Source organism: Pituophis catenifer, unplaced genomic scaffold, assembly GCF_029215685.1.
Source record: "Pituophis catenifer annectens isolate HBS135680 unplaced genomic scaffold, rPitCat1.0.hap2 SCAF_11, whole genome shotgun sequence".
Lineage (NCBI taxonomy): Eukaryota > Metazoa > Chordata > Lepidosauria > Squamata > Colubridae > Pituophis > Pituophis catenifer.
The window spans coordinates 28,010,834-28,038,073 of NW_027256891.1; the positions used below are offsets into that span (position 1 = coordinate 28,010,834).

The 27,240-nt window shown below is 51.5% G+C and overlaps 3 protein-coding genes across 4 annotated transcripts; all 3 read left to right on the forward strand.

Annotated features, from left to right (window-relative positions):
* Positions 1-186: 186 nt before the first annotated feature.
* OGT (O-linked N-acetylglucosamine (GlcNAc) transferase) lies at positions 187-17,292 on the forward strand. Of its 2 annotated transcripts, none has more exons than XM_070951944.1 (22): positions 187-501; positions 3,037-3,217; positions 5,625-5,868; positions 6,512-6,580; positions 9,439-9,555; positions 10,382-10,461; positions 10,597-10,792; positions 10,923-11,063; positions 11,579-11,679; positions 11,764-11,917; positions 12,008-12,109; positions 12,196-12,375; positions 12,494-12,652; positions 12,820-12,909; positions 13,304-13,429; positions 13,948-14,118; positions 14,237-14,353; positions 14,518-14,685; positions 14,858-15,010; positions 15,123-15,375; positions 15,478-15,601; positions 15,780-17,292. In XM_070951944.1, exons 1-22 carry the CDS (start codon positions 465-467, stop codon positions 15,952-15,954), a joined length of 3,138 nt encoding a protein of 1,045 aa, XP_070808045.1. In that variant the 5' UTR covers positions 187-464; the 3' UTR covers positions 15,955-17,292. The 2 variants fall into 2 exon arrangements, with proteins under 2 accessions (XP_070808045.1, XP_070808046.1); XM_070951945.1 differs by having other exon boundaries at positions 3,067-3,217.
* Positions 16,105-19,218, forward strand: LOC139322626 (centrin-2-like). The gene is made up of 7 exons (XM_070951781.1): positions 16,105-16,170; positions 17,261-17,416; positions 17,499-17,648; positions 17,728-17,856; positions 17,982-18,119; positions 18,213-18,299; positions 18,857-19,218. The coding sequence occupies exons 1-6, from the start codon at positions 16,105-16,107 to the stop codon at positions 18,297-18,299; spliced, it is 726 nt and encodes a 241-aa protein (XP_070807882.1). The 3' UTR covers positions 18,857-19,218.
* A 2,691-nt stretch (positions 19,219-21,909) lies between these two features.
* Positions 21,910-25,672, forward strand: LOC139322599 (BTB/POZ domain-containing protein KCTD12-like). Its single transcript, XM_070951743.1, has 2 exons — positions 21,910-22,063; positions 24,071-25,672. Exon 2 carries the CDS (start codon positions 24,083-24,085, stop codon positions 24,962-24,964), a length of 882 nt encoding a protein of 293 aa, XP_070807844.1. The 5' UTR covers positions 21,910-22,063; positions 24,071-24,082; the 3' UTR covers positions 24,965-25,672.
* The last annotated feature ends 1,568 nt before the right edge of the window (positions 25,673-27,240 follow it).

The following is a 27,240-nucleotide window of genomic DNA, read 5'->3' on the forward strand; positions in this document are numbered from 1 at the left end:
CCTTGCGGCGCCCTTCCCCCCCCTCGCTGTGTCGCAATCGAATTCCCGCCCTTTTCCTTCCAGTCCGCGATCGCCCCGCCCCCCTATAAAGGAGGGGGAAATGCTCGCCGTCCAGCTACGGCGCATGCGTTCTGCGCAGTGAAGCGCCCGGCGGAGGACTACGGGCGACGGTGCCTGGAGAGCTGCGTTTCTACCTGGGGCCCGTTGGAACAGCGAGAGGCAGGAGGCCGCGGATCGCGCAGCGCCCTTCCCGTAAAAGTCGCCCTTGCAGGAGGGAGAGAGCCAAATTGCCCCCCACCCCGAATCCAGGGGCTATTTCGTGGCAGGCGAAAGAAGGTCCGGCGAGGCGCTTCGCTCAGGCGCCGTCTCCTTGCGCGCCGCCATTTCGGGAGCCGCAGCCTAAGGAGGCGCGAGGGAGCCGGCGGGGACCGAGGCGGATTGCCAGCGAGGCGGTTGTTGGAGCCATGGCTGCGTCCGTGGGGAACGTGGCCGACAGCACAGGTACCTGTCGCCGCGCCCGCGCCTCCCGCCATTCGCGGGCTCCGTAGCGCCCGCGGCGGCTCCGAGAAGGCCTCTGCCCGGGCGGGAGACTCCTCTGCGGTCGCCGTCGCCCTCGAGACGGCTGGGGGGGAGGGGGGGCCGCCGGGAAGAGCCGCGCCGTCCCTGCCTCGAGGGCTCCGGGGCCGCCAGGGGCTGAGGCGGCGCCGAGAGGCCGAGCAGAAGCAGCCCTTCGTAGCCGCCGTGAGCGGAATCCTTCGGTCTCGGAACAGCCGGCGTTTTTCCCGAGGTGCGGCGGGAGCACGTGGGGGCTCCTCGGGCCGCAGCTAAAAAGCCTCCCGGGCGCTGACAATAGCCTCGCAGAAGGACGAGCACGATGGGCCGCCGGCTTTTCCGGGGGCTTGGCTGATGGGCCGCGCGGAGGGGGGGGCGCAGGTGCGGGACCCCCGCGTGCACATGCGCAGTGGGCCCGTGCGGTGTTGTTGTTTTCCCCCCAGGGGCCGGCGCCCCGGACACGAGGAGCGCTTCCCGCAGGCGCCCCGGAAAGGCGACCGGCAGCCTCTGGGCAGCTAAAGGAGCCTTTAGGACTCCCTCGCTGCACAGCTCCCTTCCCAACAAAATGGTGGTTGTGGTTTAATGGTGGTCGGAGAACTCTTCTTCTTCCCAGAGGACGGTCAATTGCGGCGCCTGGCAGGCTCGGGCCCTCGCGGGGGCTTCCCACCCTTGCTTTCAATGCCGAAGGATCGTCCCTTGCCTCCAGCGGTGGGGATCCAGGGCAGCGGCTGCTAGCTAATCGCCTTGGGCTGGGACCTGCTGAGGGCCATATGTAGCGGGTAGATAAGGATAGGGCAAATTTGGCTTCTTACCATAAGCGAAACAAATTCATGTAGGAATACAATGCACACAAATGAAAATAATGGAATGCTGTATAATTTTTCATGTTTCAACATTTCAAATAGTATAACCGCAATTTAAAGGAAATTTCCTAATTCGTTTCTAAAGATTAGTGTGTGGTCTTAACTGTTAGAAAAGGAATTGCACCTCTGCTGTGTGGTTCTTGCCCCCACAGATGATAACCTTTCTTCCGATAACACTTTTAAAAAAAATTTAGCTTGCATAGCAAGGGGATAAAGAATAACCCTTGTATTTGAGTTGCTTGTATTCAGTTCCTACTTCACTGTTATAGACAAGTGCTGTGGATGTTTTCTTCCTAGGGTTTCTGGATGAATTTTTAATCTATAGAATCTTACTGCTGCATTACACAGTAGTATAAGGTTGTTCTCAAGTGGCTAAAGAGTTGAAGACAGTTCAAAATTATCCGACAAACTATCTATTGAATTGGGCAAGTGACTTTTACCTGCCTTTTAAATAGATATAATTATATGTTAGGTACTGGAATAAATCACTTTGGGCAGGTTACAAATGGTTCAGATGAAAAACAGCTAAAAGGAAAAGAATTGGTCTTTTTCTTATACAATTTCTTTGTGGGCCCCAGTATTAAGCAACTCCTCATCCATTGAGGGCTGTGATAATCTGCTCTTCTGTTTATAAAAAAAACTGCTTTTTTTAAAAAAATAGGCTGTTGAAATTGCATTATTTTTTAAAGTGTGGGCATTCTGATTCGTGATTTATTTGCTAACTTACCATCTTGATGGAAAATTACAGAGAAGTGTTGTGCAAGCTTTTATGAGCCTGTTTTCAAAGCTTGTGCAAATCTTCCTTTTCTTCTCTGAAGATAACATCGAGTTCAGCTTTTCATCAAACTTGGCTTATTTACTATTTGTAATAGTATTTGTAGTTTGTGATAAATAATTCACTTTAGTTCATAACAGCTTATCAGACTTGAATTAATTTTAGGCATTGTTTCATTAAGTGTTTTAATTTTCAAGGGTATTAGAAAAATTGCTAGTCCAGCAAATGTTGAGTTTCATTATCTCCCCTCTCCTGATTTTATTGGGGAGAAAGAGAATCTTGCTCTGGAGCTGATGAACACACAGGAAAACCAGTGGTCTATAGTTCTCTCTGAACAAAGTCTGGAGGTCTTCTCAGCAATGTTAAGTTTATTTGGCAGATAACAATACCTGCTGTATGCGATCATTTCATTGCATGGAATCATGTTTTTATTTTCTCACATGGAACATTTTGATTTTAACATTAAGGCTTGTGTTGAATGATGGTATAGTCCTAACATTGGCCTGTTTTAAAGAAAGTGTTTGTGAAAGATTGCCACCAAGCCTAAAGCAGACAGTCTGGGTCATGGCTGAGGCAAAGCTGAAGATGCCAAGATTGGGGGCGGAGGGGGGAGTTATTAGTCAAGGAAAGGATCGACATCTTTGCAGCCTGACAATTACCATCATTCACCATTAAGTTAGGAAGTCATATGTCTGTTTTTAATCATCAAATACCCCTTGGATGTTGGCATTTCATCTTTTAATTTGTACACCATTGTTTACCCATTTTTATTATCCATTTTTTATCCATTTTCTAACTTTTTGTTTTCCTCCCCTCCCTCCCCTGAATGTTTTGGTGATTCTTCAGAACCAACGAAACGTATGCTTTCCTTCCAAGGGTTAGCGGAGTTGGCTCACCGGGAGTATCAAGCAGGAGATTTTGAAGCAGCCGAGAGGCACTGCATGCAGCTTTGGCGCCAAGAGCCTGACAACACGGGAGTGCTCTTACTGCTGTCCTCCATTCACTTCCAGTGCCGCAGACTGGACAGGTAAGGAAGCTGGTGCCTTTCTGCCCATTGCTTAGGGCACTGCTTAGAAAGACGGACGCTGGACACCGGGATGGCATTCTGATGCTCCCACTCAACTCTCCCAAAAGTTTTCTGCGTTGTTTAAATTTGATGGAATATTTCAAAATATATTAAATATGCAGGAAGCCCCATTGCAAGTACATCCTATCTTCAACTGAAGTTTCTGGTAACATGACAGAATTGGGAAATAACAAGAAATGTTGAACTGAAACAGAATGTTTCTGAATCAGCTGCTTCTCAGGAATCCAAAAACAATACAGTATTAAAAAGTGCATCTCATATTAGATGACACCTTAGCTTGTGTGTGTGTGTGAACAGGGTCTCATTGTTCTGGGAAATACCATTTGTGTGATAGTTTTCTTTGTCTTATTACTGTAATACATGACGAAAGATATACAGTTGTGTTCATAAGTTTACATACCCTGGCAGAATTTATGATTTCTTGGCCATTTTTCAGAGAATATGATTGATAACACGAAAGCTTTTCTTTCACTCATGGTTAGTGTTTGGCTGAAGCCATTTATTATCAATCAGTTGTGTTTACTCTTTTTCAATCATAATGACAACAGAAACTACCCAAATGACCCTGATCACAGGTTTCCATACCCCAGTTCTTAATACAGTGTATTGTCCCCTTTAACATCAATGACAGCTTTAGAACCTTCACTTTATTCTGCTGTAGCCAATGACAGGTCGACTTGGCCTTGTGTTTAGGATCGTTGCCATGTTGGAATGTCCAAGTACGTCCCATGCGTAACTTCTGGGCTGATGAATGCAAATTGTCCTCCAGTATCTTTTGATAACATATTGCATTCATCGTGCCATCAATTCTGACCAAATTTCCTGTGCCTTTGTAGCTCACACATCCCCAAAACATCAGCGATCCACCTCCATGTTTCACAGTAGGAATGGTGTACTTTTCATCATAGGCCTTGTTGACTCCTCTCCAAATGTAGCATTTATGGTTGTGGCTGAAAAGCTCGATTTTGGTCTCATCACTCCAAATTACATTGTGCCAGAAAGTTTGAGGCTTGTCTCTGCTGTTTGGCATATTGTAAGTGGGATACTTCGTGGCATTTGCATAGTAATGGTTTTCTTCTGGCGACTCGACCATATAGTCCATCTTTCTTCCAGTGCCTCCTTATTGTGCATCTTGCAACAGCCACACCACATGTTTTCAGAGAATCCTGTATTTTACCTGAAGTTATTTGTGGGTTTTTCTTTGGATTCCGAACAATTTTCCTGGCAGTTGTGACTGAAAATTTAGTTGGTCTACCTGACCGTGGTTTGTTTCAACAGAACCCCTCATTTTCCACTTCTTGATTAAAGTTTGAACACTGCTGATTGGCATTCTCAATTCCTTGGATATCTTTTTATATCCCTTTCCTGTTTTATACAGTTCAACTACCTTTTCCCGCAGATCCTTTGACAATTCTTTTGCTTTCCCCATGACTCAGAATCCAGAAACGTCAGTGCAGCACTGGATGAAGGATGCAAGGGTCTGTTAGGAGGCCAGAAACTCATTGACCTTTTATACACACACACTAGTTACATGCAAACAGATCATAGGTAAGGATGGTTACCTTTAATAGCCATTCACACCCCTTTGTGTCAACCTGTGTGCATGTTATCAGGCCACAATCATCAGTGTGATCAGGGTCATTTGGGTAGTTTCTGTTGTCATGATTGAAAAAGAGTAAACAGTTGATTGATAATAAATGGCTTCAGCCAAACACTAACCATGAGTGAAAGAAAAGTTTCCATGTTATCATTCGTATTCTCTGAAAAATGGCCAGGAAATCATAAATTCTGCTAGGCTATGTAAACTTATGAGCACAACTGTATTGTGTATCAGCAGTCCTTGGTTCTTAAGGCCGTGCATATGAGATTACCATTGCTGCTGCTGCTGCTGCAATAATTGTTGAGAAAGAGAGTGAAGATAATGTGCCTTGTCCCAGTGTTCTAGATTAAGGTAGCTTTTGCTCATCGTTCTCTTCAGCAGGATGCCTTAAGTGGAAACCCAGCTTCTCTGCCACACCACATGTTTTCAGAGAGTCCTGTATTTCACCTAAAGTTCCAGGGCTCACTGGAAGAATAAAATTAACAGTGGCTTCCGTGGAAGAAGTGAATGTGTGCAGCCTGTTACAGCCCTCAGGCTCAAAAAAAAAAAAATGATGGACAGAGGTGCTCTAATGAGTGGCAGTTCACTGTGGACACCTGCAGGCAATTTTTTTAAATCCACAATTAAAATGACCTTTTCAAATGCTGAACTTGGATTCTTTTGATAGTTCTTAAACTGTCATAAATCCAGTGAACAATTACTACTTTGATAAAGGCACCTTAAATCTTTGCTTTGTATCTTCTCTAGGTCTGCTCACTTCAGCACTTTGGCGATCAAGCAGAACCCCTTATTGGCAGAAGCCTACTCCAATCTGGGAAATGTGTACAAGGAACGTGGACAACTGCAGGAGGCCATCGAACACTACCGGCATGCTCTTCGCCTCAAGCCAGACTTCATTGATGGATACATTAACCTCGCTGCTGCTTTGGTAGCTGCAGGAGACATGGAAGGGGCAGTGCAGGCCTACGTTTCTGCCCTGCAGTACAACCCTGTGAGTAGAGATGGTGCCAAGCCTTTGGAAAAGCTTTTTTCTCCAAAAGAAGTTTGAAAAAGCCCTTCAAGGTTGCACCTAAATGCCTTTTACTGCTGTGTGAGTGACAGTAGTGTGCTTAAGGCTGCTCTGTGGATGGACTGTTGATCTTTGTTTGAACCAGCATTCCCCAGTGTGGTGCCCTTGAGAAGCCGCCCTTGGGTAACAGCTCCTGTCCATCCTGTTGGGAGAATTGGTATTCAGACGAGTTTCTATTCGCTATCCTGCCTTACTGTTTGCTTGAGCAGCTTGTTCTCATCTTCTGCAAGGATGGGTGCCATCCATTAATTTAGGCATCTCTCCTACTCTTCCCGTAATCTCATGCTTCCAAGTACTTTCTCATGCTTCCAGTAAATTCCAGCACATAGTGCATAAGCTGTGTGGTAAAAGCTATATGAAGGTCTATTATCCAGCAGGATAATTTTATAGAGACTTTATGATTCCAACTGACACCTTCCAGTCCTCCCCTTTACAGAAAATTATTAAAAGTACCCTAGAAGCTTTGTTGATTAGGTTTTTTTATTGCAGTAGTCTCATTTTCCATTTCTGATCTGTTGATCTGGATCGGCTCTGCTGGTGGTGACAGAACCCATTTGCTTTTCAGGACTTGTACTGTGTGCGTAGTGACCTGGGGAATCTGCTCAAAGCCCTGGGTCGCTTGGAAGAAGCCAAGGTAGGTGTTCTGTAGAATCAGTCTTTTGAACTATGTGAACGCTTGCACCAAGTCTTCCATTCTCCGCTGACCTCCAAGAGTCCCAAGATGTGGCTGAAAGCTGAAGGCTCTGAATTGCCCCAGAGTAGTGGCAGGGCAAGATATGGCATGCCCATGTTAACCCTTGCTTTAAGGCAAGAAATTGAACACTGAGTCTTGCTGCAGAACTAGACTATCCATTATGGTGAAGTGACTGGCAGGGGCGCCACTACTCTGTGATCTGGAAATAACATGAGTCCCAAACTGAGGCTTGCCTGCTGATGCCAAGCCAGTGACTTAGTCCGTGCTTCCTGTGAATGCTCTTCTAAAGTCCTTTGTGGCTTGTAAGTGTAGAAGAACCTTATCAAATGTTACCCTATGAATATGGCATTAAAGAGATTCTTTAACCCTTCCCCTCCCCCTGCCCCCACATGGTTCATGGAAGAAAGGCTAGCAAACAGCATTGTTGCAGTTGGGTTCTTCGAAACAATCTGTTTTTGCCCAAATGTTGAATAAAGGTGTTGGTTTGCTTGGAAAATGACCTGATCAAAGAAAAACTTGCTACATTAAGTGGAAAGGTGGCTTCTAGCAGTCTGGTTTCCAACCAAGAATTTGAATACCAGGATGGGTTTCGAGGCTCTTGGCATGACAAAAACTTAGAATGCAAAAAAAGGAAAACGGGGAATTGTCTTGTTACAAGCCACCTTACGCATTTGCGCAGCAGGGGTGAGGAGTGTGGAGGAACCAGAAGGACCTCCGCGGCAGTCCTTCGCTTCAAGCCCCGCGCGCATGCTATCAAGTGGAGTGTATGGAGAGTGTAGCTGTCCGGCTGACTGCTGTGCCTCTGGGCGGGGGAGGGGACTTGGCTTGCCCGAAGGGCTGGCGGTTGGGCCTTGCAAGCTGGGCCATGGAGCTGCCCTTGAAAAGGGATGCTGGTGGGCGTGAAATGTCTTTTTGAGAAGACCAGCGATGCTCAGCCTGTCGGGTGGACAGCTAACGTGAACTGCACTTCACTGCAGCTTTTAGTGTGACTGGTATAGGCCAAGACACTGCGCCTGCCTTAGTTGCTGACCTCTTTATTTCAGAGCTTGGAGACACCTAGTTTGAAAGTGTGACTCTGTTTCTGTGAGAATTCCAGTAAAAAAGGGCAAGATAACAAAAGACGTCAAGATAATACACATACTTGAAATAAATTGCAATGTATTTCTTTGGCTGTCAGTGCATTTGTAAGATCAAACCAGCAAGAATATTTGCTATTTCAAGTAAAATGTAAGTTTTGTGGAAATTTCAGAGCCTTTCTTCCAACTGCCCTGCTGTTTGCAGTTTCCCCAATTAACCCCTTCCCGTCTGCATGTCTCCCATATTACAGAAAACTGTCCTGAACCCTTGTGTTAGACATATCCAGAGATTTTCAATTGCTTTGTTGAACTTTTTACTAATGATCTTGTTTTATTTTCTCTCTTGTTTTTGGTTTTTCACCATTGATATTGTATTTAGAAGGTTTCAGGTGGGTGAAACCTCCTATTCCATGCGTAAGGTGCCTCGCTGAAGGGAGCTCGAGGCCTGGATCTAGGGCAGACACACTCCTCCTCCTCCTCTTCCAGCAAGGAACGCACCGAAAACTCACATGAGAAATATGGTAACGGGTTTGTAACTGCCACAGCAAAACCATTTGCCTCCATGCCTGAATCTTCTGTCTTGTGGCTTCAGAAACAGTTTAAGTATTTAATGTACAACAAGTAATGTTAGAGAATATTTTATAATCCTAGCCACAATTCTTTCAAAGATATATTGTAAAAGTAAATTAAAGATGTAAAAAAAAATAATTGAAGTTACTATAGTTAAAGCTTCTAACTCTTCCTGGTTGTTCATTTTTTTCCTTTTTCTTCTTTGTTTGGATTGCAGCGTTCTGCTCTTCTGATGATGCTGCGCTGTGATCCTGCAGTAGCGCAAAGGCTGCGCAGCGGAAATGCGCCTTGCGTGCGATTGTGCCCTTGTGAATGGTTGATCAGATATGATTCATCTCTAACTGCGTGGCTTCCTGAGCCCTGTGCTGTAGGATTTTCGATAAAATTGGCTTTGCAACTGCATTCAGATTTCAGACACAAATTGAACACTAACAGTTTTCACAGAGGCCTCTCTGGAAGATTAATCAGTCTGGCTGGCCGTTCACAGTCTCCGGGGCCGTTCTACACAGTGCAGTTTGCAGCGATAGCGCAGCGGCGCGCTGTTAGGGAGCGCTTGCGGCGTCTTGCGCTTGCATTGCAGGGACCTGAACCTTTGGGCAAAGCTGGTATTTGAGGTTTTGGAAGCTGAAGGTGGCGCTGAGATGTGGAGAAAGGCAAGATCAGGACAGAGCCCTGGAGTTGAAAGGGGGCTGTCCACTTAAAGGCATCCGTTGCATGTGCTGCCTGTTTTTGGTAGCTCCTTTGGAAAGGCCTGGTTAAGCGTCACCCAGCTGCTTTAGATGCTTTCTCCTCCGCTTGCTTTCCAAGCCACTGTGTTAAAAGTTGCATCTGCAATTGATGCTTGCTTTGGATTTCACAGGAATGCAATGACCCTGGAGGTCAGGGAGGGAAGGGGGACGGGGAATTTCCTGGGCTGAGTAAGGATTGCAATGCGCGGATCAGTCTAACTGAGGATGGTGGGTTTGCCCTCGGGTTTTGGTTTGCGCCAGCGCAGGATCAGCCAGCTGTTTACAACCCTTTAGTTTTGGCGCAAGCAAGCCTATACTGCAGGATCACTTTTGGCGGGTTGGAGAACGTATACTAACGATGTTTTTCTCAATTTTCTTTGTGCAATTATTCCCTCCCCTTGTATCTATCTTTAACCCTTCCAAGGCCTGTTATTTGAAGGCAATTGAAACGCAACCCAATTTTGCAGTTGCATGGAGTAACCTTGGCTGTGTGTTCAATGCTCAAGGAGAAATCTGGCTTGCCATTCATCACTTTGAAAAGGTAACTGTTTGGGAGTGTTAACATTCCATTTTCAAAATGCTTTAACAGAGGGAGAGAGCCTGGCTTCCTGGGACAAAAGCAGGTTGAATTGGTGCTTCTATACACGGTTTGTGTGCCTCAAAATTGATGCCTTATTAGAAGCGATCAGGAAGAAAAAAGGCTTTTGGAACTCCTGGATTTTTATCACTTCCAAGCTTTGGGAAGAATAATAATGAAGAGGAGGGAGGCCTGCAGTGTGATAATCACAATAGAAATGGATGGTGGGTGGGTGAAATCTTAAGGATTACTGTGGTGGTGTTTCATGTAAAATACACTATAGGACCAACCTTATTCCCTCCCTCTTTGACGTGACCTTGTATCGCAGGATATATTGCCCCAAGGAATGAGCATATGTGTTGTCAACGTCCTTGAAAAACTTGCATCTTTTCCTGGGCTCACATGATAGCCATTTGTCCTCGGGAAAATGGTCATGAGAAAGTACAACAAAACCCTTTGGAATAGGTGTGGGCACCTATCAGTAACCCTTAACCAGAGACCCCACGCAACTGTACAAGCCCAGGGAAGATGGAACTGCTTTAAGGAGGTGCCAACCGGTGCGGAGTAGAGCGTGTCAGCTTATTAGCTTTGGGTTTCAACCACAGCATATCTTTACTTTCCCATATGTACATATGTAGTCATCTAAGATGGTAAATTAGAGAGGGGAGATGAAAGAGACTTCCCAGGGACACGGCCTTCAAATGTGATTTCAGTATTACCTTTGCTTCACTAGGAAGCAGAGTCAGCTGGTCTAAAGCAAACCTCTTACGGTTTTTTTCAATTTTCTAAGGCTGTGACCCTTGACCCAAACTTCTTGGATGCTTACATCAATCTGGGGAATGTCTTGAAGGAAGCCCGGATATTTGACAGGTAATCCAACAAAACCAATCCTTCCCAAGCTAGGGCTTGGCTTTTTATCCCCCTGGGGATGGGGGTGCACCAAGGCAGCCTTTTGTGCAATGTTCCCCAAGGATCATCGGCTTGATTTCTAGTGTCTCGTTTTAGAGCTGTTGCAGCCTACCTGAGAGCCCTGAGCCTGAGTCCAAACCATGCAGTTGTGCATGGCAACCTGGCCTGCGTCTATTATGAACAGGGGCTGATTGACTTGGCCATAGACACCTACAAGCGTGCCATTGAGCTGCAGCCGCACTTCCCCGATGCTTACTGCAACCTGGCCAACGCCCTTAAGGAGAAAGGCAGCGTAAGAAACTGTTTCTCACTAGCCAGGGTGGGCCCGATTGCATCGTGGAAGCTTTGGCTCCACTTTTGAAAGAGAGTGGTCCTTCTCTCTTTTTTAAAAATACTAAACTTTGTGTCATCTGTGTCAACAGGTTGCTGAAGCAGAGGAATGTTACAACACAGCCCTTCGCCTGTGTCCCACTCACGCAGATTCCCTCAATAACCTAGCAAATATCAAGCGGGAACAAGGAAATATCGAGGAGGCTGTTCGCCTCTACCGTAAAGCTCTTGAGGTCAGCTTGTCAATCTATCCATGACAGTCAGCCTCAGACTTGTGCCTAGAAGCCTGGCCCACCTTCCTTTAATTTGGTAGCCTTGAATTGTAGAAATAAAGGCTAAGAACGTCAGCTTGGGAAAGGAGGGCGATTATTCTCTACAATTTTGAATACCTTTTGGAAAGGATTACATTTTGCTTCTCTTTCTACGGGGCTTCTGCTGGGAGATTGAAAATCCCTCTCCTCTCGCTGGCCAGTTAGTGCAGGAAGAGAAAGATCAGAGAACAGGAGAGATGGGCTCAAGGGAAGGGCTGTGTGTGGGGGGAGGAGTACACACAGTACCTAAACAGGGTGGGAAGATCAATTCACGGCACACATCGGTTATGGGCAGCTCCAGGAAGGCATAGGGTATGTCACTCAATATACATAAATTATGTTTCAGTACTTTTTAAGTTAAAAATGATACAAAAGTGATTTGGATCCTAGAGACTGGGATTTTCTTGGAAGAACTAAGGCCATCTCATTCCCTGCAGGTTTTCCCAGAATTTGCAGCCGCCCATTCCAATTTAGCAAGCGTTCTCCAGCAGCAGGGAAAGCTGCAGGAGGCACTCATGCATTACAAGGAAGCTATCAGGTAAGGCTTTAAACATTTGGAATGGCTGGGATTCTTCTGCTGTGAACAGTGCCCTTCCTTATAACCCCTTTTTCTGTGACTTAGAATCAGCCCCACGTTTGCCGATGCATACTCAAACATGGGGAACACCTTAAAGGAGATGCAGGATGTCCAGGGAGCTCTGCAGTGCTACACACGGGCCATCCAGATAAACCCTGCCTTTGCCGATGCCCACAGCAACCTGGCTTCCATCCACAAGGTAGGTCTGGTTTGGTCTGGTCCAGGTCATATTTGGTGGCTGTGGCAGCAAGTAGCTGTTCTCATGTAGCTCCTCTTCCTCTGCTTCCAGGATTCAGGGAACATACCGGAAGCCATTGCTTCATACCGCACTGCTCTGAAACTGAAACCTGACTTCCCTGATGCCTATTGCAATTTGGCCCACTGTTTGCAGGTAAGGAGACTCGTTGGTATTCTTGGAAAATCGGGCAGCTTTTCTGTATTTGCAAACTACACAGGCAGCTGCTTTTTCTTTTTAAGATTGTTTGTGACTGGACCGATTATGATGAACGAATGAAGAAGCTGGTTACCATAGTTGCTGATCAGCTGGAGAAGAACCGACTCCCTTCCGTCCACCCTCATCACAGCATGCTCTACCCATTGTCTCATAACTTCCGAAAGGCTATTGCGGAACGACATGGAAACCTCTGTCTGGACAAGGTGGGTTCATCTCTCAGAAGCTTCACGGCATTCACTCTTTTAGAAGACACAGGCTTGGTGGGGGGGGGGGGTCCTTTTTTAATGCACTATAAGTAGCTGCTATTTTTTTCCTTGCCAGATCAACGTGCTTCACAAGCCCCCCTATGAACACCCTAAGGAGTTGAAGGCCAGCGAAGGCCGGCTCCGTGTGGGCTACGTCAGCTCCGACTTTGGGAATCACCCCACTTCGCACCTCATGCAGTCAATCCCAGGCATGCACAACCCGGACAAATTTGAGGTAAGGGGCCTTTCGAGGAAGTTGACACCTTGCTGACTCTGATAGGGTGTCCTGACCTGCAGTGGTGGGTTGCGCCTTTCATAAATGCAGCTCTCTTTTATAACGTGCTGTGGAAACAGCCTCTGGGGATCCTGAGTCCCAAGCATTTCAGTGTTGCTCCCTTCTAGGTGTTTTGCTATGCGCTGAGCCCTGATGATGGCACAAACTTCAGAGTAAAAGTGATGGCTGAAGCAAATCATTTCATTGATTTATCTCAGGTAAGAATCTCTGAATGTCGGGGGCTGAGCATAGGAAGCTTCATAGAATAGCATGGCTTTGGGGTAAAGATGGCGGGGCATTGTCTTCAGCTTGAGAGGAAAATGACTTTAGTTCCAGTGTTGAGCAACACAATATGAAGGACAAGGCATGCACTCTACTAGTTTTAACGACCATGGAAATTAAAAGCCACACTCTGGCATTCAGAATAACCGGCCCATGTTTCTGCTCGGAGATTTAGAAGTTGCAGCAAAATCTGTGATGTCTTCTTGAATCTCTATCTTTGGAAAAGAAAGTCAAATATTGCCCTGATATCTCAGTCCATGAATGTTGGTTGCCATCCTTGAGCAAAGCAGAAAGATGGCTTAGCAGTGCGCTTTAATTTTGGCTCCCAAGGTTCCGTGCAATGGGAAAGCCGCTGATCGCATCCACCAGGACGGCATACATATCCTCATTAACATGAACGGCTATACCAAGGGAGCCCGGAACGAGCTGTTTGCCCTCAGGCCAGCACCAATCCAGGTAACGCAGTCACTTCAGATGCTTCTGGTCAAACATACTGGGCTTCTTTCTGTGAAAATTACCTTCTGCTTCCTTCAGACTTTTTTTGTACAAATGATAGGCGAATTTTATCTAGATTATTTTACAAAGGAATAACAATGATTTTGGTGCGTGATAAAAATTGTCCTGCCTTGACATTGGGTCACAGGGGAATGGCCTAAATTTCGTGTTACAAATAAACTGTTTCAGTCTTCAGATCTTCCTGCTTGCCATGCAGAGATTATAGTGACAATTTATCTAGCATATTTAAGACTATCTAAATGGATTTAAAAAAAAAAAAAAAACTTTTGCTCTTAAGTTATCCACTAAATATATGAAGTAGTCATCAGGTCTATGTTGTCTCCAGAAATTTTCTGAAAGATTCCATGGCTGGTTGTGATAATTGCTATTTTGTGAATATAAACTCTGAATGTTCTTTCAGGACACTGTTGGGGTTGTGGGTGACCTTGACCCCAGACACATTTTATCTTCACTTCTAGGCTATGTGGCTGGGCTATCCAGGGACTAGCGGCGCCTTATTCATGGATTACATCATCACAGACAAAGAAACTTCACCCATAGAAGTAGCTGAGCAGTACTCTGAAAAGCTGGCTTACATGCCCAATACGTTCTTCATTGGAGATCATGCAAACATGTTCCCACACCTGAAGGTACTGTAGGGTTCAGCGAGCAAGGCTGGAGTCTGCCAGCTTTGTTTCTCTCGGCGTTTCCTCTGAAGTTAACAGAAGCCCCAAATCCAGCCTTCTCAAAGCATTTCTTTTCTTTCAGAAAAAAGCAGTTATTGACTTCAAATCAAACGGGCATATTTATGATAACCGAATTGTTCTGAACGGCATTGATCTAAAGGCCTTCCTGGACAGCCTACCTGACGTAAAAATAGTAAAGGTGAGTCATGAACATGCAGGCCATCTTCTAGAAAGGTGCAAATGGGGAACTGAAAAGGCTAACCTTCAAGGAAGGAGAGGGGGTGTATGAAGTTGGACTGGCTAGATTTTATGCTTGGCTGCTTCCTCTTTCTGAAAACATGGGGTTTGCCTCTCGGCTTCTAGATGAAATGTCCTGATGGAGGAGACAATGCAGACAGCAGTGCTGGTCTCAGCATGCCCGTCATCCCCATGAACACGATTGCCGAAGCTGTAATTGATATGATAAACCGTGGACAAATTCAGATAACAATAAACGGATTTAACATTAGCAATGGATTAGCAACTACCCAGGTGAAAAGCTCTGTCTCCCGCCTCCTGGTTTGGGATTCTGGGGCTCTTAACAGTTGAGGGTTTTGATTGGGGAAGGAGGGTGGAAGAGGGAACCGGCCTTGTGGAAGGCAGTAGAGGAAGGCCTGCAGCCTTGAAGGCTCAACAGCCTCCCTGAGTGAATTCTTCCATTTAGATCAACAACAAAGCTGCAACTGGAGAGGAGGTTCCACGCACCATCATTGTCACCACTCGGTCCCAATATGGGCTGCCTGAAGATTCAGTTGTCTATTGTAACTTCAATCAGCTTTATAAGATTGACCCGTCCACTCTGCAAATGTGGGCTAATGTGAGTAATTGGCTGTGGTCTCTCTGGGTTCTTTCTAAAACATGGACTTGAGGATGGAGTTTTGTCTAGGTTACGTTGCATGTGCCTAAAACTTTGTCTTTCCTCCCTTTAGATCCTGAAGCGAGTTCCAAACAGTGTTTTATGGCTATTGCGATTCCCAGCCGTGGGGGAGCCAAATATCCAGCAGTATGCTCAGAACATGGGCCTGCCCCAGAACCGCATCATCTTCTCCCCTGTGGCTCCCAAAGAAGAGCACGTGAGGAGGGGCCAACTGGCCGATGTCTGCCTTGACACCCCCCTTTGTAACGGCCATACCACAGGGATGGACGTGCTTTGGGCTGGGACTCCAATGGTCACGATGCCAGGTAAGGGGTGGGGGGGGCTCTTCCCATCCAGCCCCTTCCTCAATATGTCAAGAAAGTGGCCTGTGGCCGAGCAGCTGTGAGCCTCTTGTCCTTTGCCTCCAGGAGAGACGCTGGCCTCCCGGGTGGCAGCCTCCCAGCTGACTTGCCTGGGCTGCCTTGAACTCATCGCAAAGAGTCGGCAGGAATATGAAGACATTGCGGTGAAACTGGGAACGGATCTAGAATAGTAAGTGTGTTTCTGAGGGGTGGGAATGCTAGTGTGCGTTCAGTCCTGAAAGCGCAGCATATCCCTTCAAAAGCCCGGGGACTGGAGGAACGCCTGGGCCAAATAGTCAGAACCTGAGGAAGGGTGAGTTTCTGAGGGATGGGCTTCTACTCATTGGGGGTTTGTTCTCCCTCTGCAGCCTGAAGAAGATTCGTGGCAAGGTCTGGAAGCAGAGAATATCCAGCCCCCTGTTCAACACCAAGCAGTACACCATGGAGTTGGAGCGGCTTTATCTCCAGATGTGGGAGCACTGTGCAGCTGGCAACAAGCCGGAGCACATCGTCAATTCCCTGGAGAGTGGCGAATCTGCCTAGGTCGCCCGCCCATGTGTGGAAGCTGTCAGGAGGCTCCTGAGCAGAGGCCACCAAAAGGGACTTCACCTCTGCTTCCTTCCTCTGCCTGGAACTCCTAGCAGAAAGGATCTGTGGTTGGAACTGGAGAGCGCAGCCGGACTTTCCTCCTGCATGACGGAAGAGCTGGAGCTGCTTGTCCTGGCTGAAGCATTTGCCGCTCAGCTCTGCCAGGCCCCGGTAGGCGTCTCTGGGCTGGGCTCTACAAGGAAAGGTGTAGGACAGCCAGGCAGCTGCCATTTCATGGATGGATTCAGTTTCCCTAGAAGTTAGATCTTCCTTCGTGGATTGGAACTGGAGCTTTTTTAAAAGATTGGTTTTTCGGGTATTCCTGTTGGTACACGTGTGGGTCTGACAAGGTTTCCAGCTAGCTCGAGTTGCTCCTCCCTGGGAATCTCTGCTGGTGAAGCTTTTTTACGGGTTTTATAAACCACTTGAGCCAACATCGGCCTCCTTAATGTCTGACACGTCTCCTAGGCTTTGTGTGCTGTCTTGACGGGTGAGGGCTTTTTTTAAAGCCTCATCTTGTCAGTTGGCTTCAGAACAGCGCACCTCTCTGTAGGAAAGATAAATTGAATTTAAAATGTGGTGGTCTCGTCTTTCCCTGAACCCAACCTGGTGCCAAATGCTTATCCTTCAGGAAAAATAATTATGTATGGAGTTGCAGGCATAGCACAGTAGCACAGACTTGCAAAATAAAGCTCTGGTTTGACCAGGTTGGCCCATGGATAGGGGACCGGCCCTTCCTCCACAAAGCAATTGTGTGCAGGGCAGCTGGCCTCTTGACTTCAGCAGAAATGCAGCCCCAGGTAGGTATGGATTCCCTTTTCACAGAAGGATGCTTTTCACTGACCACCTGCCTGGGGAGCAGGCAGCCTTGACAGGCAGAACTGAAGAGACGGAGAAGAAGGAGCCCTCCCCCACTTAATTTGCTCTGCTCTGCCTGCAATTAACCAAAGCCTCGGTGGGCCCACCGAGAGCGCTGCATGGGGGGGGGGGGCTTGATGGCTCCCTAATGTGCTGTTAGAGCAACCCCTTCATTAGCCCCACTCCTGCTTAAGTGGCTCCGAAGAGGGCTTTTGTTTCTGCTGGGAAGAGCCTCTGGAGACCCCCACCCCATGCAGCCCCTGCCCTGCTGGAGGCAGAGATGGGCAGGGCTGCCCGGAAGGAAAGGGGAAGGGGTGAGCGGCCCCTGTGTGGTGGGGGGGGGGGGGAGGAAAAGCGGTTGGGGCTCTGCTTGCTCGTGTACCAGCCTTGATGTCCGGATGAGTGGCTGACAAATACAGATGAAATCACTGGTGACCGACTGTCTCTGCCTCTTTTCTTGGGGGGGGGGGGACCCGGTTTCCGGTCAGGGGCGGGGCGGGCGGTTGCCCCTCCCGCGCGAGTCGCCCCGGCAACGCCAATCGCGCCGGAGCTGCGGATGGTGAGGCTGGCGGGCGGGATGGGGAGAGGGCCCGGGGGAGGGTGTGGGGGGACGGCGGTCATCGAGGCTCTCGCCCGTCCAGGCCCATAGAGGGAAGGGGGCGGCGGCCTCGCCGCGGAGGAAGCTCGGCCCGAAGCTGGAGCTCAGCGCGGCCCACAAGCAGCAGATGCGCGAGGCCTTCGACCTGCTGGACGCGGACGGGACCGGCACCATCGACGTGCGGGACCTGAAGGCGAGCGGGGCTAGCCCGGGGCGGGGCGGGCGGGGGGCTCCCTCTCCGCTTCCCGTTCTCACCGCCTCCCCCCGCCCAGGTGTCCATCCGCGCCCTGGGCTTCGACCCCACCAAGGAGGAGCTGCGCCGGGTCGTGGCCGAGGTGGACAAGGAGGGCGCGGGCAAGATCGGCTTCGACGCCTTCTACTCCGTCATGGCCCAGAAGATGGTAGGGCCGCCAGCCACCCCCCCAGCCCGAGAAGGGGGGAGCTTGGCCGTCTACTTCGGCTTCTGAAGCGGGAGGCGTCGGGTCGGGAGAAACGAGCTCACCGCCCCCCCCGCCCCATCCTGTAGTCAGAAATCGATTCCAAAGAGGACATCCTGAAGGCTTTCAAGCTCTTCGTGGACAAGGACAGCGGCAGGATCGCCTTCAAGAACCTCAAGCAGATCGCGGCTGAGATCGGGGAGAACCTCACCGACGAAGAGCTGCAGGTGCGTCCCCTCCCGCACTCCCCGAGGGAGCCTGCCGGCCCCCCGAAGAGGGTCTTCCTGCCTCCCACCGCTTTCTCTGCCCCCCCCCCGCAGGAAATGATCAACGAAGCCGACCTGGATGGCGACGGGGAGGTGGCCGAGCAGGAGTTCCTGAAGGTCATGAAGAGGCGGGATTACTAGGTGGGTCCCTGAAGGCCCAGAGCTCCTGGCCTCCCCACAGAGACCCCTTTCACTCCTCTGGCTCGATAGTGAGAAGGGCGGCATCTAAATTTAACCAGCCAACCAACAAGCTGACTTTGTATAAATATACAAATATAAATTTGAATATAAATATACAAAAGTATGAAGGCTATTGCTTAACGCATTGTAAGCCGCCCTGAGTCTCCAGAGAAGGGCAGCATATAAATCAAATTTTAAAAAAAAACAAAAAAAACCAGGAGGGGATTCAGAGCCATCGGGGTCTCCTTTCGCGCCTTCTGACTGTGGCAGAGAAGAGATCGGCTAGGGGGGGGCCTCTTTGAAGCTCCCGTCTCCGCCCAGCACCTCCTTCCTGACCACAACTCTCACTGAAAGGTGGGGGGGGCGATGGTGGCCCAGGAACATGGTAATCCCACACTTCAAAAGCCCCTACTCTTCCCTCCCAAATCTGTTCCCACGGGTGGATTTGGGAGTTCCTCCATGCAAAGCAGGTCGTCTGCCCAGTCGTGTGAATGAGGGTTGGGGTTTTCTACACTCAGGTAATACGTCATACGAGCCCAGCCACAACTTCCCAGGCCGAACAAGGATCCTTCCTGGCTGAGGAGCATCTGGTGATCGCAAGAGACAACAGAGTCACAGTCAGCAAGAGAGAAGCCACTAAAAATCAAAAGCATGGGAATCGCCTGAGATTTCGTGACAGGGCAAAACGTCCATAAAACTGGGAGGGGGAGGGGGCTAGCAGGTGAGAGTGGTTGGCCTGGCCAGCTTTGCCTCCTCTGCTGAATGGGACGGTTTGTTCTGATGGTTTGCAAAACATTTCCACCGAAAAGGGAGGGGCAGCTCTGAGCACAAGTAACACTTGCCTACCTGGCCGTGAGAAATAAAGTTGCGTATGTTGCAATTGCTTCTCCCTGGTGGTTGAGAGAAGTAGCTGTGAGTGTGACTTGTGTATGTGCCAGGAAGGGTGGAAGCCAGCTCCCCCAGGTAGCCAGGACCAACCTTTAGAAAGACCCTGTCATTGCAACAGATGAAAAGCAACTGGAGCACCCAGGCAGGAAAAGAGGCAGGAAGAGGCTGCTCATCCTCCTTCATGGTGAAGGATCAGGGGGACACAGGTGGGCTAGAGGGGCTCGTAGAGCGTAGAGCCAAGCAGAAAGAACGTCCGAAGGGAGCAGACATCCTGCGGGGCTCTTGGCTTGTGTGTTTCCGGTTTTCTTGAATCCTCTATGACCTCATGGGAGTCTAGCCAATAGCTGAGCTTGCTCCTGACCCCCAACAGCAGCCAGAGACGCGGCTGCAGCAGATTCCCTGCAGAGGAACGAGCGGTTCTGCCACCCCACCTGGAGCCCTTCTGCCAGCCTGCCCTGGCTCTTTGTGAGCGAGTGGCTGCCGCATTCTCGCTCCGCATTCCGTATCCGGAGGGAGGGACAGAAGCCCACGCTTATTGTTATCGAGAGCAGCAAAGATAAGAGGGTTGGACTCGATATCAATTAATTCGGCCCTCTGGCATTTCACAGCCCTTGTCTGCACTTCCTCCTGTGATCCATCACACCCCGGTGCTGCTTTATGGGCCCGAGAGCAACTTGGCACAGCACCTCCGAAGGGGATTTATGGCTGGCATATATTATGTCTTATAGGGAGCTGCAGAGGAATGGGAGAAGCCGGTAATTACTTCGTAAATATTAATGCCGCGTCCCCTGGAGAAGCGAGAGGCTGAAGCCACGCTGTTTCTGCAGAGTCAAGCTCTGGGGGTAGCAGCAGGGGGCCCCCAGCTCCCCAGCAGGAAAGCTCGGAGTGACAGGCAGGCCTCATTGGTGTCTGGAGCCCGGCCTGTTAGTTCCCCTGGCATTAGTGGCCATTGTGCCCTGGGGATACTTCAGCTGACTTACCCTCTCCTCAAATCCTGGCTGGTCAGGCCACTGCTCTCTGAAAAACCTGGATATACAATTAGGGGTACCTTGGCTTATTTTGTCCTTCCCTCCACACCCCCCTTTTCTCCATTACAAGTCTGCTCCAATTCAAGGTGATCCATTGTTTTGGTGGCCTACCTGAAAAGCATTTTTAGTCACATAAATGGTTATTTCTGAGCGTAGAAGAGCCACTGCTTCTAGAAGTTTCCACCAAGCAAGGACATATTCTTGACGTGCAGAACTGTCCAGATTCCTATGGAAGAGAATATTTGAACCTGGTGGTTTCTAAGTTTGGTTGTTTCCTTGCAAACGTCTCATTACCCAACAAGGGAACATAATCAGTGTTAGCACCAAGATCTCCACTGTCCAGATTAGAACCTGGCAGCTTTGATTCAAAAGTGGGGGTGGGGTTTCCATCGGATGCTTTCCTCGGGAGAGGCATCTTCCTTGTAGGCAGTGGAGCTTTTTCTGTGATGCCCCTTCCCCAACTTTGGGCTGCACCTTCCTCTTTCTCCCCCACCCCCAAATTTCTGCCTTTGTGTGCCGGATGAGAGACCGGAGCTTCTGCACTGTTTTAATGAAAACGACAGAATTGTTAACAATGGAAGCAGGACCTGAGGGGGTTCGTAGGGGGAAGGGTTGTTTTGACAGAGTTTGGGCCGGCCGGCCGCCTCCCTCCCCACGGACAGGCTCTTCTCGATGGTGGCCTGGCTCCAAAGCAAAACTGGTGAGCCGGGAAGCCTTCCTAAGAGCTCAAACTAGGAAGCCTCCCGTCCTCCCCAGCACCGGGATGAGCCCAGAGATTGGGGTGGCTTGTGCATTGTGCATTGGGGAGTGTGGTTTTGAAGTGTGTGTGGGGCTGGTGTGAGACACCCAAGAGTTATGGCACGTAAAATGGGCAGCCATACTGGCCTTTGAGTTAATTATAAAACAGGGACTAAGCATGAAGATTTTGGGATTTCTGCTAAAAGCGAAGTTCTCTCTGTCCCTGGTGCAACCCGGGAGGAGAGAAAGGGGGCTAGTTCCAGACTCAAGAGGTCCTTCAAAAGGGGGGGGGGCAGCTGCTGCTGACCGGGAGGGGAGGGGAGGGGAGAGGAAGCTGGGGGCCTTCAGAGGCTGAGGGAGCCCCGTCACAAAGAGGCTGCGATGCAGAGAGCGAGCCCGGTCCACGCAGCGTTGCTCTCTCACGGCCAGGCGCTGCTGAACAGCAGAAACGGAGCTTTGAGCGCCGGGAGGGAAAGCGGGACAAATTCCTAAGCACGCAATCCAGCCATTCAAAGGGTGCCTGGAGTTCAGCGCATGCGCCGCTCTCGATCCCAGGCTCTGTGCACGCAACCCACGGGAACCCGGCTCCAACGGAGATTCGAAGCCCAGCTGATCCCGGGCTCCCCTCCCGCGTGGGACCCGTGGCTGGGTCTGCGTGGATTGCAGCCTGGCCTCCCTCCCGTCCCCTCCGCCCCGGGGCCTGGTGAGGCTCCGGGCTATCGAGGAGGACGGAGCCGAGCCGCTGTTGGGCCGGGGCGGCGGCGGCGGCTGGGCTGGGCTGGGCTGCCGGAGGAGGGAGGGGAGGAGGCGAGGCGCGTGTCGTCAAGCCGGCGGGGGAGGGCCTGCCGAGGCTGCCCGCGCATAAAAGCGGCCGGGTCGAGGGGGCGGCGAGCAGATCGAGGAGCAGCGGCGTTCTCCGGCCCTCCCTCGCCCGCCACGCTCCCGCCTGGATGCGCTTGGCGCGGGGGGCTTCGCGGGGCTGCGAGCGGAGGCGGCCGCTCCCGACTGCGGCGTGAGCGGCTCGTCCCGGCCTCGGAGACCTCGCGCTCCGGAGGAGCCGCTGCTGGAAAGGTGGGCGCGATGCCTGCGGAAGGAGACGGGTAGGCGGGGGGGGGGGTGCTGAGCGGCCGCCAGGACGGGCTCTGGGGCGCGGGGCAGAGGGCAGCCGGGCATCGAGTTCCGAGGCGCCCACGTGTTCTCCAGAGGAACTTTGCAGCGGGGGCGGCTTGCCGTTGGCAGGCCCGTTTCCACGCGCGGAATTCTCCACGTCCAGTATAGCCGGCCGTGGAAGTCGCGGAGAGGTGCGGCCGGGACGCCGAACCCGCAGGAAAAGGCGGCTTCATCTGAAGGAACGTCAGAACAAGGCGATGGGGCAAACGGGCAGCTCTGCAACAAAGGGAGGCGTCCTTCCCCCCACCCCCACCTCCCCCGAGGGTTTCTGGAGCGGGGCCTCTTGTCACCGGGAGGCCAGGATGTGCCAGAGCCCCACGCCCGCTCCTCCTGCTTCTGTGGACGCGCGGGGGTGAAGCAGCTGCTTCCCAAGCCACGCTTGGCGTCCTTCAAAGGTGGCCTCGGCGGGGATGTCGAAGGGCAGCCGGGTTGCTGTTGGAGAGGCGCAGCCTCTTGGACCGGAGGGAGCTGCGCGCCTGGAAATAAATCCCCCCCCTTCCTTGCTCTGAAGCCCCCCCGCCCCCCCTTGCCTTCTCCCATTTGGGTGAGAAGCACTTTTGCTCTTCTTCCCAGAGCCAGACTGAACACAAAGGCGGCTCTCATCCGTGTGTGCTTGGGGGGGGGGGATTAGGTCATCCTGCAAGGAAGGGACTAGGGGCCAGACTAGGCTGCCCCTTTGGCCGACTTTGGCTTCCAAGTGGGGAGCAGGCCAAAGGGGAAGCGGGAATAGCTTTAGGGGGCCACATGAATCCCTAGGAAACCAACCCACCCCCTTCCCTGTGCAGGACCAGGAGAAAAGAAGCCAGGTGGGGCAGCTTATAACTCTATTCAATCATTTCAGCCCTTTGCTTTTCCTCAGAAATGCCAACCTTCTTGCCAAAAAGTGAGATTGTTTGCAGGTGAACAGGAAGGTGGAAACCTGGGAAAGAAAAGCCAAAAAACCCTTCCAGCTTTATTTTCCTACATTCTCTGACTCCTCCAGGCTGTCCAAAGCAGGACGGGGCAGGGGGGGGCACGAGGAGACTTGTGAACAGCAGGCTAAGGGGGGGGCAGTGAGGGCCAAGTCCAAACTCCTGGCCCAGTTCCCTGCTCAGCTGATGGACGGAGAAAGACATTTCTCAGAGGCACCCAGTTATCTTGCTTGATAAACTTTCCATTCATGGGTGTGAGCCAAACTTGGGAGACCGAACCATTCAGCGGCCCAACTGCTTGATGGCAGTTGAGGGGGGGAAGTGGTTCTGCCCACCTGCAACCAGCTGCCAAGCCCTCCCCTCCCCTCCCTTCCCTTCCCAGCCCTGCAGTTGTTGTAAGGGAGGCGCAGCAGGGGCTGCCTTTCTTCCCCTGCATGGATTCTCCTCTTGAGCCGAGTGAAATGGGAAGTTTCTCATCCAGGACTGCAGCTGCGGGTGGGGGGGAGGCAATGCACAGCCCTTGCTGGAGGGCTCTGGGACTTTGTTGGGAGGGGCATTCCTCCTCTCCCCAAAGAGCTTGAACGGGATGCTGCATGGATTACAATGGGTCTTGTCATAAATGAGGACACTATCTCCGCTTTCTTTTGAAATGAGGCGTTTGTCCTCTTTTTACCTGTATCCAAATTAAACTGACAGCAAACCCCATTCCATCAACTCTTTTTTTGTTTAATTGAGCAAAATTCCCATGTTGGGCATTGCCGTTCTCCCACCTGGCGTAGCGGGTGCAGTTTTGGGCAGAGGTCAGATTGCAGCCCAAGAACCCCAGCTGTCATGGGGGTCTTTTGGAACAGGAGTGGCGGCAAAAGGATGGTGTGTGGAGTTCAGATGTGTCCGCATGTGGGGGAAAGGAGGGCAGGCAGCACAAGGCCCCGGGAGCCCCCCCTCTCCCCCCCCAGACAGGAGGGGCCTAACCTTCCTGTGCTTCTTTCTTTTCCAGAGGGGCCTCAGGATGGCCTTGGCAGACAATGCCAGCGGTGCCAGGCTCAGGGAGGGCTCAGCTTTCCCAGAGATTGTGGAGCTGAACGTGGGCGGGCAGGTCTACCTCACCCGCCACAGCACCCTCCTGGGCGTGCCCGGCTCCTTCCTCTGTGACCTCTTCAGCCAGCAGAGCGCCCAGTCCTTGGCCCGGGACAGCAAAGGCCGCTTCTTTGTCGACCGGGACGGCTTCCTCTTCCGCTATATCCTGGACTACCTGAGGGACCGGCAGCTGGTGCTTCCCGAGCGCTTCCCCGAGCGGAGCCGCCTGCAGCGGGAGGCCGAATTCTTCAAGCTGCCTGAGCTGGCCAAGAGCCTGGCGCCCAAGATCAGCAAGCAAGACTCGCTGGGCGAGGAGCCCTGCGCCAGCGACCCCGAGGAGTTCTCCCCCAGCACAGAGGCCGTCCGCACCCTGGGGGCGGCTGGCGCAGGCTTGGCCGGCCTCCCTGGAAACTCCCTGACCCCCGTGGCTGGAGCCGGCGGGGGGCAGGAGGCCCGACGGTCCGGCTTCATCACCATTGGCTATCGGGGCTCCTACACTCTGGGAAGAGACAGCCAAACGGACGCCAAGTTCCGGCGGGTGGCGAGAATCATGGTGTGCGGGAAGACCTCCCTGGCGAAGGAAGTCTTCGGGGAGACCCTCAACGAGAGCAGGGACCCTGACCGGCCCCCCGAGCGCTACACCTCCAGGTACTACCTCAAGTTCACCTTCCTGGAGCAGGCCTTCGACCGACTGGCCGACGCTGGTTTCCACATGGTGGCCTGCAACTCCACTGGGACGTGCGCCTTTGCTCATGAGCAGACGGACGACAAGATCTGGACCTCGTACACCGAGTACGTTTTCCACCGGGAGTGACCCTCAAGGCCCAGAGGAACCAAAGCGCCAAAGCCGCTGACCCTCCATGCTCTGCTGACACCGGTTTCATTCAACGCCCTCTGACTTTGAATCTCTTCCCTTCCACGTTTCCAGCCTGAACCCCAGCAGCTCCTGAGGGATGCCAACGCTTCTGCCCTACCACAGCCCCACCCCCCTGCCCCGGAGCCTGGACTCGGTACAGCTGGAGGAGGAGGAGGAGGACGGCGTGCCTGGGGTGGTCTGGGATTCCTGGAGGATTGCGCAGCGATGCTCTGCTGGCCCCTGAAAAGCAAAGACAGGGCGGGGCTTCATTGCAGGCCTCACAGGGGCACTTGGTAGCCTTTCAAGTTGGGAAGGACCTGACTGGACCCCTGGGCCCTTGCCAGGCGTTCTGCTGCCAGCACTTTCCCCGTCACTCCTTTGAGCAGCTGCACCCCTTAGGTGCCAGGGCTTTTGAATGGCAGCAGAGCCAAAAGCACGAAAACCCCTTGTCTCATATGCCCATCTGGCACAGCTAAATATACCCACTTCCCTTGATTGAAGTGGGGGTGACTGCGACCTCAGTGCCCAGTTTGAGGAGGCGCCAGGGGCCATGGGGGCAGTGGGTGCTTTGCGCACCGAAAGCCTCGCTTACTTTCTAAAGTGCCATCTAAACTTTCTGTTAGAAATAAGGAGAGTGTGGGGAGGGGGGGCGCAGGGGGCACTCCCACCACCCAGCATACAAACAGGGCATATTCACCAACCTGGGGGTGCTGCTGGTGGGGGGAGAGTAGTGCTGTCTGGCAGAGCTCCACATATAAGAGGTTGCAGTAAGCCTTTGCTTCAGGAGGGGTTTTTGCTCCTAGCTGGAAGGAAGGAAGACTGTCTCAGGTGGGCACCGGGTGCTGAAAGGCTGCCCTCGAGTGCCCTTATCCCATGCCCACAGCTGTTTGAGTCACAGAGGTGGGAAGGGGAAGTCTACAGGTGAGCATTGTCCCAGGCCAGCAAAGCTGCACGGTGTATTTTGAGCTGATTGCTACTGTCGCAGGATCAGGGCCACGCGTAATAAAGGAGCGAAATCTCTTGGCGCCTGTCTCCTTCTTAACAGATCAGTGGAATAGGATGCTCTTGACCAAAGGCAGCAGTGAGCCAGAGGTGCTTTACAAGGGGAGTGCCTCCCTCCCACCATGGGACTGCTCAAAAGTGTTACCATGGCCTCCTTTCCTCTGGAATGGCCCAAGCCTTAGTCTGCAGAGGTCACCCAAGAGCCCTTCTCTCTCTCTCTCTGGCTAAGGTAAGTAGAAAGCTGGTAGCTAACCTTGAGGAGAAGGGCCAGGACCTCAGGGGTTGACCCCACCTCTGCTGAGAACAGGGGGAGCCCTCCATTCTGAGGCCTCCTTCTCAGGCTGCTTGGCACATAAGGGGTGACCAGGTCCCAGGATCAGAAAGCCCAAGAGTTGGGGACCAGGATGTGTAGAGGACGGGAGGGATGACCGGGGGAGACCCTCTGGTAAGAAGACAGCTACAAGGGCCATATTCACGCAACTCACAACCTCACACCAGTCACCGAGTTAACGCACTTTCAGCATTCATGCTACAACGAAGAATACATTAACCCAGTTCTGCTTTGCAAAAATGCCAAACCATGAAAAAGAAGCCAGTCCCACCAGGCTTCTCCCAGTTTGGCCCACCCAAGATTCTTGCTCTTTTTGCATAAAAAAGCTGGAACAATGGAGATGGGAGCAGGCTCACCCTTTCTTGAGCCCATGTTTGGCCTGGGGGGTGGGGGGGCCCTCACAAACCTGCCCTGAACTCTCTGGCCTAAAAGTTCATAGCTGGACCTTCTGCAAGTGCATCATCCTAGCCTTTCCCGAGCAGCAAATGCCACCTTGCCACTTTTCAATGAAAAGAATCATGAATGTCTATTTCTTGGAGGGAAAGCCTCTGCACCTGAGGGCCCGGGGCCCTTGACAGCAGGAAGGCCAAGTCTCGGTTTGGATAAATCGTTTCCTCCTTGGCCAGGCCCTCCCCTCCAGCTTCAACACAGGTTGGGCCCACATGATCTCAGGACGGCCACTGTGGGTGGAAGAAAAACTTGTGGGGGTGGTACGAAGGAAACTGGTGCCGGAGGGAACCTTTAGCCAGCCTCTCCTGCCTGCCCATTGATTAAAGGCCTTGCTGGAGCTATTCGGGGTCTTTGCACGGGTGCCTTGGGCAGCAGGGGGGAGGAGGAGGACGTGGCATGAAGGGAAGGGGGGCTCTGGTAATCCCCAGGCTGGGCCTTAGGAATCCACAGG